At 46.5% G+C, this 12,638-nt stretch overlaps 1 protein-coding gene across 1 annotated transcript; it reads right to left on the bottom strand.

Annotated features, from left to right (window-relative positions):
* Positions 1-229: 229 nt before the first annotated feature.
* Positions 230-12,456, bottom strand: CCNF (cyclin F). Its single transcript, XM_053958001.1, has 17 exons — positions 12,335-12,456; positions 10,815-10,969; positions 10,292-10,398; positions 9,508-9,575; positions 8,837-9,030; positions 8,445-8,498; positions 7,829-7,933; positions 7,198-7,275; positions 6,657-6,808; positions 5,742-5,906; positions 4,741-4,864; positions 4,214-4,394; positions 3,211-3,298; positions 2,710-2,809; positions 2,312-2,442; positions 1,959-2,128; positions 230-1,414 (listed from the first exon to the last, which is right to left on the bottom strand). Exons 1-17 carry the CDS (start codon positions 12,345-12,347, stop codon positions 1,017-1,019), a joined length of 2,283 nt encoding a protein of 760 aa, XP_053813976.1. The 5' UTR covers positions 12,348-12,456; the 3' UTR covers positions 230-1,016.
* Positions 12,457-12,638: the final 182 nt, after the last annotated feature.

Raw genomic sequence — 12,638 nt, 5'->3', positions numbered from 1 at the left:
CAAGGCTGCTCTTGGTTATTTGGAAGATTCAAGGCCTTTTTGGAGCTGCTGTAGGGTTGTGAGGGTGATTTGAGGTCTGTGCTCCTTGTGAGATTTGTGTGAATAGCCTTCAGGCAGTGCCACTGCAACTTAACCAATCAGAATTCAGCTCAGAGGTAAACCCTGACCTCATCCCAGCAGTTCTACAAGCCTCAAGGCAGGGAATGAGGGGAAGGAAGACTAGGATTCATCTCTACTAACAAAACAATTTTATAAAAAAACAGTCAATAAACACTCACTACACCGTGTGTAGCTGAACTGTTGCCAATGCCACAGTAAATTCTAAACAGTCCTGGAGTCCAGTTCCAGTGTTAGCTTCAAGTGACATCTTTTTGAAGTCTTGTACCTTGGTATTCCAATTCCTATGTGTTAAGGCACAGAAGGATTTTTCAGGTGAAGAAAACATGGCAACAAGAGAAGATGCAAATGGAGTTTAAACCATGTGAGAGGTAGGTGAGAGAGCAGCTCAGACCTGCAGTGAGCCTTCATTTACCTCTGGGGTTTTTCAATAAAAACCTTGTGTCAGTGCAGCAAATGCCATAGACAAGAAGAGGGGAGCTGAGGGAGACCTGGACAAAGTAAAAAGGCAGCACAACCTCAAAATAGGTCTTTCAAGTGGAAGAATTCAAGCATAGTGTTACATTCAGAAACTTGAGAACAAATGTCAATTAATTTCATTCATAGTGCCAGGTCTCAGAGGAAGCAAGGGATAGGACAGTTCTTTTCTATCACTAAGAGTGATGATAAAACTGGGCTATGAATTTCATAGAGAGAGCAGAACCGTAGCAGAGGATCAGGCAATAGGGGATACATAAAAAGGCAGCTGTGAATGGAGAAAATAGGCCAGATGTACAAGATAGACAAGGTTGAAGGGAAGGTATTTTGGAGGTATTTACAATTATTCACTGTCATCCCTGTATGACTGCAACAGAAATATGGTTTCTGAGAATCCTGGTAAAGTTAAAAGCATGAAGAAATCAGAGACTTAAGAAGGCCAAGTTCAGTCTTTCTTCAGTGTGTTCTGCCATGTTTTTTCTCTTGACTTGCCTCCTGTGCAGGTAGTGGGGCTGGCACGGCTCCCTGCTCATGGAATTGCCGTGGGGGAGTGCTGAGGTAGGTTTGGGAGGAGCTCCAGGGCTGCCTTCAACAGAAGACGTAGGACTGGCAGTGTTGACAGAAGAGTAGCCCGAGCTCCCCTCTGGGTTGGGATTCCTTGGGGTGAGATATGCCCCTGGCAGCTCCCCCTCCCTATGGGGTGCCCCAGAGCCATCCCACTCCTCGGGCAGGCTGTCCTCATCACTGGAGTCCTGGCCACAGTGCTCTGCAGGGTCCAGGTACAGCACTGTCACATCCAGGATTCCACTGGGGCTGGTCACTGCAGGATGGGAAAAGAGAAACCTTAGTTTGTCCCCATCCAGAACCAAGCAGGCACTCAGCACAGAGTCAAGCAGAAAAAAGCGAAGCAAGATTCAACCTTCTGTCTGCTTACACCTGGAAGGCAGGGCACTAAGTTCACCCTCTATTCACACAGCATCTTTTCTTCCCTCAGACTATTTGAACAGGTACTAAGAGCTGTTGGAAAATGAGCAGCCAGGCCCAGGGTCAGCAAAACCTAACATCTAATTAGTGTTTCCAAGACAGTGGCTCATTCATCACATTGGTGCACTGCAAACAGCCTGACTTTGAAATGCTGAGCAAATACAAAACCCCTCATCATGTTCTGAAGCAGTGCAGAGAAAGAACAGATAGATACCTCTGAGAGAGTTTAACAATTATAACCACGGGGGAAGGGGAAGAATTTTTCCAACTGGTCTTCAGCTGAAAGTTTAGGCATCTGGTGCCTGAGAAACAGTTTTAAGCAAAAATGAAAAGACAGGTTTAATCCTCTTGGCTGCTGTTTATAAGAATAAACTGCTCACCGTCTCCTTCTCGCTCGCCTTCGCTTTCCTGATCACCTTCATACCCAGAGCAGGAATCTAAACTCCAGTCAAGGAAGTTATCCAGCAGACTTTCTTCCTGGGAGGACAGCTCTGCTGTGGGCGTAGTTACAAAGCTGCCTCTGTCATCCTGAATGCTGTCTTCCCTCCTCCTGTAGCAAAACACCCCAGAAATCACATGTTAAAATCCAAGTATTTTCCAGCTCTTTTAATAGGTATGTCAAGATGGTGACAGGAAAATGAACTGTATTTAGGAATGAAACCTCAGGGTACCAGAGAGGAGGAAAGGCTCTGGCTGATCTTCAGAGCTGCTGACAGCCATAAGTTACACTCACCTTTTAGCTCTCTTTCCAGAGGGAGAGCTGAGGAAAGTCTGAATTTCCACTACATTCCTGTGCAAGGGACTGGGCTCTGGGTCCTTCTGTTTCACACCCAACAATGAACAGAGCTGGCTGTAACTCATAACCTAAAATATTCAATAAATAGATTTAAAAAATCAAAGCACCTGTAAGACTTAGACCATGAGATTCTTATGAGAACTAAGTAGCCAGAAGGACACTATTTATTTTCTAGGAGAAATCCATCCCAGTGAGTTCTTCCCACAGGCACTCAAACAGCAGTTAAGAGTCCCTGCAACTCAATTTTTAAACTCCCACTTTATTCACACAGCCTGCCATGGGGCAGTAGCTCTGCTCTGGGTGTCAGCCAGCAGATGCAGCCACAGCTCACCCACCTGTTCTTTCCCGATTTCTTCATAGCGCTCGTCTTCAAATCGCTGTTTTACTGCCATTAGGGACACCTGCCTGTAATCCTTTGGGACATCATCATGGAAGCTGGAAAGAAAGATTGAAACCCCTATCTTACAATGGATTCTATGAAACAATATTAAGAAAACCTGCCAAGTTAAGTAATTTTCCTCTGTCCCTCAGTGCTGTGCTAAGGGAGCTGGTGTTTCAGCAGCTTCATCAGGACACCTGGTGGCTTCTAAGCATGTGAGCATCTAATTCCTTTTCTGTCCCTGTTTTCTGTGACCCAGGGCCAGACCAGCTGGCAGAAATAGAACAGCTGTCCCTGAACTGGACATTAGTGCTTTGTGGCAGGGAAGCAAGGCAGTTAACCAAAGGCCCCTCCTTCACTGGGAGGGCTAACTGTACAGGTGCAGAGGTGCAGCACATTTGCAAGAGCTGCAATCCAAGTACTCATGTGTCCCCTCAAAGAGTCCCAAAACCATTACCACTTTTGGTGGAGGCTCAGCACGCAGGGCAAGAGATCTTCTTGAGAGAAACCAGTGCACTCAGAGAGCTGGCTGGTCCAAGGGTGTGCTGGAGAAGAGAGTACATATTCATATATTGAGTTACATATTCATGAAGTGTAGTAGTTAGTCAGCTTTCTTTTTTAATAGGATAACAATCATGATATTTGCAAGCTTATATCTGTCCATAGTTTGTTCAAGTTCACAACTGGCTTTAAAGACAGCTTTATCTGCCAAACTGATGTTATACCTAACGATAGAAATCTTCAGTCTCATTTAAATACAAAGCTTGCCTGATGCTGATGCTCTAGTTCATCACTGCTATTAAGAGGTAAAACAGAATCAGAGAATCATGGAATGGTTTGGGTTGGAAGGGACTTCAAAGTCCATCTCATTCCACTCGCTGCCATGGGCAGACACCTTCCACTATCCCAGCTTGCTCCAAACTTTGTCTGACCTGGCCTTGAAGTCTTCCAGGGATTCAGGGGCAGCCACAGCTTCACTGGACAACCTGTGCCAGGGCCTCACCACCCTTTTTTTGGGAAAAAATTCCTTCCCAATATCTTATCTAACCCTGTCCTCTGGCAGTGGGAAGCCATTTTGTCCTGTCTCTCTAGGCCTTTGTAAATAGACTCCTGTCCATGTCTCCTGTCAGCTTCATTCAGGTGCTGGAAGGCCACAGTTAGGTCACCCTGAAGTTTTTCTTCTCCAGGCTGAACAATCCCAATTCTCCCAGCCTTTCCTCACAGCAGAACTGTTCCAGCCCTCTAATCATCTGGGTTGCCCAATACAGCCAAACAGACTGAACTCAGCTCTTCATTCTAACTTCTTATACTTGTCTCCCTCTTCTCCACCCTTGTCTCCACCTCCCCCAGCCAAGTGATTGGGACATCTTGTCTAAAAACAAACACCCAAAAAACCCCAAAAAGTCTCCCTAGAAAGAGAAGGCAGACTGGCACTCTGTGCTTGAGGTAAGATTGGTTACCTTGCCCATGCAGCATCTTGGCCAGCAGCAGTGCAGCAGCAGCCAGCCGGGCTGGGGAATACATGCTGAGGCTCGTGTTCAGGAGGGACAGCTCACAGATGAAGCTGTAAAGGTGAAGAGTTCTTCTCTCCAGCAAGACGATGCTTGACAGAACTTCTTTGTAGTCCAAAATGGTGGGTACCTAGTGCAGAAAGAAGAACAGAGGTTGGAAATACAAGACCAGGACAAAGTGTTTAGAACAGCTGTTTCCACATGATGGTTTTTGTTGGTTTGGGGCTTTTTTGTTTAACTACTACATTGACATCAATGCATTCTCCAGTGATAGAATAAATGGCCTCTTAAAACTGAAGTTTTAATCTCTGCAGAGGGTTCTGTATCTGCATGCTCTGAGACATGCACGGGCTCCACAGTTGATTGAGAACCCTGACCTAAAGCCCCAACTCATTAGATAGGATCTGCTACAGCCTGACTTGAAGAGCAGCCCAAGGAAGGGGGGGGGAAATATTCCATCCACTTTCTAAACTCACCCTTATCTTTCCTTCTAAGGCAGAAATGATCTCGCCCATCATTCTGACCAACTCTTCATATTTGTAGGAATTGTCTGTCAGCCACACAGCTTCCCGTATCGTCAGCATCTCTTTGCTGATGAAACTGTAATGTTAAATATTAAGTTAGCCCCAGCAGAAAGGGGATTTTTGCACTTACAGCAGATAACTGCACCCACAATGACCAGAGTTAAACAACTTCACAAGGTACTTTCCCAGGTAGACCAGCAAAGAAAGAATTGCAGCTCTTTATTTCACCTGTAAGATGGAACCACTTACTAGAACATTCCTAATTTGGAATGTTCTTCCTAATACAGAAGAAATTCTTGGCTGTGAGAGTGGGGAGGCCCTGTCACAGGTTGCCCACAGAAGCTGTGGCTGCCCCTGGATCCCTGGAAGTGTCCAAGGCCAGGCTGGACAGGGCTTGGAAGCATCCTGGGCTCGTGGAAGGTGTCCCCATCCATGGCAGGGAGTGGAATGACATGATCTTTAAGGTCACTTCTAACCCAATCCAGTCTGTGATTCTCTGATCCTAATTCTTCATCTATGAAGCCTCTGCTAGGTTAAGATGCAAGATATTAAGGAAATTAACACAGAAGGATAATCTTCCACCACACCATGCAGTTCATCTGAGTGTACACAGGCTCAGCTATGGAACACTGCTGCTCTTATTCCTTTCCAGCTTTCTCATGCCAGTATGGTGCCAAAGACTCCAGTTGATGATGGAATACATTTAGAGCAATCCACAACTACAACCATGTGTTTAATTAAGAAAAAAACCTTCAAGGAACTACCTTTTCTGCCTCATTTACAGAGTCTGTGTTTGTCTGTAAACACAGTTAAATAGCAGTCAAATTAGAGGAAAGTCAAAGAGCCTTTCCAGTATTACAAGCAAGAGATGGGGTTGGGGAAGAAATTTGAGCTGCAGGAAAGAATTTGGAAGATCATAATGATCACCTCTGCTCACCAGCCAGAACCCTCACCGTGTGCAAATGACCATGCAGGCTATTCCCAAAAGCTGGAGCCGAGCACGAGGTACAGGTCTCAGCGTCAAATAACGGTCCACACATCCCACTGTCATGTGAAGGCACAGGCTAGAGAAGTCCTTCATGGTAGCCACTTCCACCAGCCAGTCCACCAGGATATACCTAGAACAGGAAGAAAGACTTAAGGAAGAACTTGGGAAATGGTGTCCCATACCATGACATCCAACTGGAGAATGAGCCAGGCCAAGCAGAGCAGTGACAAGTGTTCATGAGATGCTTTCCAAGAGAAGAGCCAGCTCTCTCAAGTGGGGTTGTGGCTGCAGTGGATCCTCCTGCAGCCTTCCTGGAAAACCTGCCTGCTCCATCCCCTCCCTGCACACCAACACACACAGTGTGGGGAATAAACAGGAGGAGTTGGAGATGTGTGTGTGGTCACAGAGCCACGATCCTATTGCCATTGCAGAGCCACAGTGGGACAGCCATGTGGCTGGAATGCTGCCATGGATGGTAATGTACTTTTTTAGGAAAGCAACGCCAGCAAGGGGAAATGATGGAGCTGCCCTACACGTGAGAGAGCAACTGGAATGTATTGAGATCTGCCTAGGGAAGGATACGGAACTCATCTGTAAGGATTAAGGGGCAGGCTAACACAGGTGACACTGCTGTGGGTGTTTAGTCAGGAAAAGGGAGTCAACAGGGACTTTGGACAAGGCCTGAAGTGACAGGACAAGGGAGAATGGCTTCACACTGACAGATGACAGGGCTAGATGGGATATTGGGAAGAAATTCTTCCCTGTGAGGGCCATTAGGCCCTGGCACAGGTTGCCTAGAGAAAATGTAGAAGGATTGTAGAGGTGTACAGGGAAATAGGGAATAGTTTCTGCTGTGGGGCCTCACTCCTGGAGTTCCTACCTCATTATTTCATTCATTCCTTTCTGCACAGTGAAGATGCTTTGCTTGCTGATAGGAAGGGAAGCTTGAAAGATTTGAGAAACCATTTCCCTGGAAGATTTTGCTTCTAATCCTAGTTGGTTTCCATTCCCACAAGCTTTGGCTAAAGCTATCTGTAGTAGAGAGAACACAAAAGAAAGTGTGCTTATTTTACCAAATGCAAACTAAGGCAGCAGAGGATGATCCTCTGCTTTTCCTGCTGAAAACACTGAACATGGCAAACTACTTGAACTGGTAGTTCTTAGTTTGGTTTAAATATTGAGCACACAGATTATTTGGGGCCAGTCTTCTAAGTTCATCAAAAGATGCATCTTTACTCCATTCTACCACTGGTGTGCTGCAATTTTCCAAAGAAGAGAATCTGCAGAGTAGATACAGATGTACACATAAAGACATTACTCAGCATTGCTGGTCCTGCTTCTAAAAAGAGAAATTTAAACCTACAATGGCAGCACAAAAAGGACCAAATAAAGACTGTTTTCCTGGGAAAACTCAGTCTTACCTGTGCTTCCCAGCAGCCCTTGGCTGCGTAGTCTCGTAGCTTCCTGAGACTTTGGAGGTATCTGCCAGGATCCAACATCTACAGAGAGGAATAAAACAGATGTAAAAACCCACAGCCTTTACACAACAAACAGAAGAACTGTAGCACCAGTATCCAGAGAAAAACGCTGCCTGGAGGTACATCTATTATTTCAGCAACAAGTCTGTTTCTTATCATGATACCACTGTTTTTAAGAACCTTTTTTCAGTTCTTGTCCAAGGTCTCACAGGAAATGAGAGCATTCACTCAGGAGTCCAAGGGGACAGCTTTGGCAGATTTATTGATGACAAGGCAGGAGCCTCCCCCTCCTGCTCCCCAGAGCCCTGGGTTCACTGGCCAGCAGTGCCCAGGCCTTCAGCAGTGTTGGAGCAAAGCAACTTCTGTGGCACCTTGGCTACAACTGCTCATAGCCTCATTTCGAACACCCAGGCAGACACCAGAGCTCACTTCAGAGAGTTCTTAGCAACCTTCTTGTTTATGAAGGAGATAAGCTCTGAGGAACAGCAATTCCTTTCTGAGGACATTCCTTGCACATAATAGAGATCCAGAAGTTAGTGTGAAAGTTGTTTGGAGACAAAAAATTACTACTTACAGCAGCTTTTCTGTTGTTTTCCCAAAGGAGGTAGGAGCTGATTAAACAACCCTGTTTTGATGATTCTTCAAGCATTTCAAGGGATTCTTTCTTTTTTCCTTCATCCTAAATAGAAAAGGCATATATTGGTATTCTTTCTGTCTGGACAAGTGGATGCCTCAACACTTCAGAAGCTACAGAACACTGTGCTAAAGCTACAGAGCAGAATCCATCCCTTGGGAATGCCCTTGGAATGAGGAATGCTCCCCCATCCACTCAGTGCTGCCATTTGCAGATGCAGGCTCTTAGAGCAGTTAGTGCTTTTCCTCAGCCAGACAAATGCTTTTTGGCTTGCTTGCCACTGAAGGCTTTTTATTTTATTTTTTGTTTTGCTGAACATACTGCAAGCCCATGATTAAGCCAAAATTAATTTCACTGTTTGTACAATTCAATAAAGTAAGTTAATAATGTTCCTTTAAACAACCAGTAAATTAAACTCATGAGAACAGAAACTCCTGGGACCCATGAGGAGTAAAAGAGCATCTGGCTGATTTATGTTTTTAATCAAGGTAAACAGCATTAGCATCACCAGGAAAAAACCCAAATCCAAACCCATCACATCAGAAATACTGCTCACCTCAAAGAAATTCAAAACCTTAGCCAAGCTGTGGAGAATAGATCCTTTCTGAGCCTGAAGAAAGCATCAAAATAAAGCATTGTTAAACCACAGCAATTCAGTAATTTCAAACTACAGTTTTGGTTTATCTTTCAATCACTCTTCCCCCTTCTTTTCTCTATGTTTTGTTATCCCTGAGATAGCAATGAACCTCTCCGAAGAGACAGTACAGGCCTCTAGCACTCATGATTTATCATGTGCTGTTTGGCAATAAAGTCAATAAATGACTGAGCCACAGTCATTGAAACAACAAGAGCACAGGAGGCTCCTTGGGGAAACAAAAGTATTTTTTCCAAAATAGCGAGATGCAGTTACTGACATAGGGTAAAACCAAAGGCAGAAAGAAACCTGACCTTGTCAAGCTGACATTCTGCCTTGAGACTCTCATAGACCACAGCTTTACAGCAGCTTCCAGAGAAGGACCAGGGAGGACGGATGAAGAGCCAGATAAAGGGGACTGCACACACATTCAGGTGCTCTGCCAAGCTGAAGTAGTGAGATGCCTTTATTCCATTCACTTCTGCACGTCCGTGGCCCGTGATGGACACTGAACCAGAGAGAAAGCCAGGAGTAAAGTGGAGTTTGTTCACAATGCCTACTTGGCATTCAGTCAGGCCAAGACAGACAAGAGGAAACAATCAGGAAAAGGTTGAACTGTCTCTGTAATTTAGAACCTTAGAAATCATGGAGGTTGCTAAAGAAGAAAAATCTTACTACAGTCAGGCTTTAGGAACACATAACCTAAGTTGGGGGGTTCATTCTGCAAATACCAACTGCCTTGCCAGGACCCTGTGTGAGAAGGCTCCTCCTGTCACTTGTCAGGCCATTTGATACATTTATCCCACTACCAAAGCAGGTCACAAAGTTTGCAGTGGATAACTCCTAACCCTGAATTCCTAGGCTGTATCCTGCCCCATCACTGAACACATGGCAGCTTTGTGGCCAGTGCCTAAGCAGAGCAATGTAAAATTTCCTTGTGCTATGCCACATTCCCCAAAGCCCCAGGAGAAGCTCCCACACTTACAGCCTTCATTGTACAGGTACGCCAAGCTCAGCTTCACAGCAGCTTCGAAGTTACCACTTTCAGCAGCCCTGAAGGGCAAACAGAGAAGGCCCTGGAGGTTAAAATCCTTCCTAGCACCAGAATCTACAGTTTGGTCCTTGTGCCCTCAAGGACATGCATCAAAACATCAAGCCCTTGTGTTCCTCCCTCCCCAGCTGATGTGCATATACTGGTCTGCCTCAAAAAGAAGTGACACTCAGAAGCAAAACCATTGTAATGCCATTTAAACACGTTAAAGAAATCTCCAACACCAATGGATCCCCTTCAAATCAGATGGATAAAAAGATGTTCTCCATCTTTTTAAAGCAGATTTATTGTTACCCTTTCAAACTTTGTTACTGAAATTCACCTGTTTTTCAATACACCGGTTTGTACAAGAAGTGACCAAGCCAACCTAGACTTAGAAACAGGATTATTCTCTGGAGCCCCTGACCTCACTTGTTCATTCACATAGGAGCACCAGAAAGAGGTTTTAGGGAATGTGTTACGTTCCAATCTGGAATATTAATGCCTGTGAAGAGAAATAACTTTGGTATATGCAATAGGCCCTGCTCTGGTTAAAGAGGCAGCAGTGATCAGCTGCAGCTTTGACCTGAAGTCAAACATTTTTTCATTCCAAAGCAAAAATTTCCCCTCTTTGTACAACTCAGATCCCTCAATTACACTGAGGACTGATTAGAACAGTTAATCTTCCTTCAAACATTCTCTTCTAAAAGGCCAGACAAATTTGATGTTTGAAACTTACCTTTCAAACATCCTCAGATGGTTTGGAGATGGCCACAGGTCTTGGAAACTTGCATGTGCCCAAACACTGGAATGATTATCCACAAGGTATTTAAGATGTGAGTGCACCTGCATGGAGGGAACACAAAATAATGATTACCAAAATAAAAGGACCAACAGAAAAACAGGTCTTTGCAATCTTATTTTAGAGAAGTAACTAATTCATCACAAGTTATGTTTAATTTGTTGTCTGCCTCATAACCAGTAAGGCAAGAGATGCCAAACTAAACCCATTTGTTCAGCCACAGTAATCTGGCAGGACAATTTCCACAGAAAAGGTACAAAAAGCAGTCAAATACTGCTGCTACTCTTAACCTGAGCAGTGAGAAATGAAACTCCCTGGGACAGCAAAAATCTCAACCTTGCAGGTATTCTTTGGGTTTCTTCAGGCTCTGTGACATGAGAAGCCTGTTGTGTGTGCAGTCCAGGCTCCTGGAAGCAGAGTTGAGCACTGAGCTTGGCAGAGGGGAAGCTGCAACACTTACAGCTCTGACTGAGAGGATGTCTGCAGCAGGGAGGCCCTTCAGGATGTGAAACAGAACATCCTCGGGGAGGTTCAAGAATGTCAGGACTCGAGGCCGTTTTATTATCCTTCGCTTTGAAGGGAAAGAAAAACATCTGGAACATCTACAGTGAACCACTGGAAAAGAAAAACACAGGACACCTCAGTTAGTGATAGAACAGCAAAAGAAAAAGCTACTACATAGTATTACACACATACACAGGTGTTCACTTGAGCACCTCTTCACTGCAGTGCAGGACTCTGCAAACACATTAACCAGGGATATATAGCTCATACCTCTTTATGCCATAAGACTAAGCGACAGAGCAGAAAGGGCTTGTTCAGATTGGTTAATGAAGCCCAGAAACTCAGAAGGGGTGGCTCAAGTGCTCTTTCACCAAGAGCCCCTCTGAGCCCTGACTCCTGTGACCATGTTTAGTAGCGGCAAACAGTTCAGCTGTCCCTGTTCAGTAGTAACAAATAGTTTAACTGTCACTACTGTCACTTCATTTACCTCCCCCATGCCCCAGCTTTTCCTTCTGAACTGACAGCAGTCCCTGGAACACAACCAGAGATATTAGGAAGACAACCAAATCTACTCAAGCCTATGGAAGATCCATTGCCTATGTCTTCTGGAGTATTATTTCAGTGCAATATTTATATATAAATACACACACATACATATATATGTATACAAAATGTATTATCCTCAGCGGTATTATTGCCATGAAAATGAAATAGACACCCAAACTGGGATGCCAGTTCAGCCTATATGAGCATCCAAATAGGGACCAGGGGGTAGATGTGCAACTCAATGTAAACTCTATAGATAGGAAGTGGCACAGGTTCGTTTCCAATGTGTTGCTTCACAAAACCAGTGGTATAGGCTGCAAGAGAACTCTGGGTGTCACCCAGTTCAACCGTCCCGCCAAGCGGGGCAGGACCACATCCAGGTGGGTTTGAACAACTCCAAGGATGCGGATCCCACAATCACTCTGGGCAATCAAGTATCATCGTTCAGCCATCCTTACAGCAAAAAAACACTTTCTCTTACTTTTCAATGTGGTTTCCTGCACAGTCCTGCGCACCCTGCAAACTCACAGAAGCCCGAGATGTTATCCCACGCGCAATGCACATCTCGCCCCCTTGGCTTTGAGGTCAGGCGCGCTCTGGCACAGCCGCCAGCCACAGCCACGGACCCCGTGGAAGGGCTGAGGCACGGCCCCGGCGGGGAGCAGTGCACGGGCAGAGCCGGTCCCGAGCACCCACCGGGCCGGGCCGCACCGCCCCCGCCGCTTTTGAATTTGGGCGCGCAGCCGTCGGCCCGGCCCCCCACCCGCTGCCGGTCCTTCAGACCGGGCTCGGAGTATCCCGTTAACCCCCGCCCTCAGATCTCCTCAGGAGGCGCCCCGCAGGCAGAACCCGCTCTGAAGCCGCCCCTCAGCGCAGGAGGACCCGGGAAACAGCAGCACCCGCGGAACCCGCGGGCAGATCCGCACTCACCGCCCGCCTTCATGGTGGCGCGTCCGCGGGGACTGCGCGGACGGACACAGCGCCGTGCCCGGCTCCGAGAGAGCGGCACGGTAGTAGGAGGGACCGGAGTGCCGAGGGCGGGCGGGAACTGCGGCGCTGGCACGCCCCGCTCGCAGCGCGGGCGCGCCCAGTGGGCGCCGGGAGCGGCGGGAGCCCCGCCCGCCAGACCCGCCCGCCGCGCCGCCGCCCCGCCCACCGCCCGCGCGCACTTGTTTTAAACACAGCAGCCTCTGTCATTGGCCAGGAGGCCGATGGGGGCGGGGCCGTACCCGCC

This window comes from Vidua chalybeata, chromosome 16 (assembly GCF_026979565.1).
Source record: "Vidua chalybeata isolate OUT-0048 chromosome 16, bVidCha1 merged haplotype, whole genome shotgun sequence".
NCBI classification, from domain to species: domain Eukaryota; kingdom Metazoa; phylum Chordata; class Aves; order Passeriformes; family Viduidae; genus Vidua; species Vidua chalybeata.
This window is presented reverse-complemented; position numbering and strand designations above follow the sequence as displayed.

What these genes read in the sequence shown, in the direction of transcription:
- CCNF (XM_053958001.1), bottom strand. An exon ending in ACATCCTCTCAGTCAGAGCT is followed by an intron (nt 10,399 to 10,814) that starts GTAAGTGTTGCA and finishes CCCTCCATGCAG; the next exon opens with GTGCACTCACATCTTAAATA. An exon ending in TGCATGGTCATTTGCACACG is followed by an intron (nt 4,865 to 5,741) that starts GTGAGGGTTCTG and finishes TTAACATTACAG; the next exon opens with TTTCATCAGCAAAGAGATGC.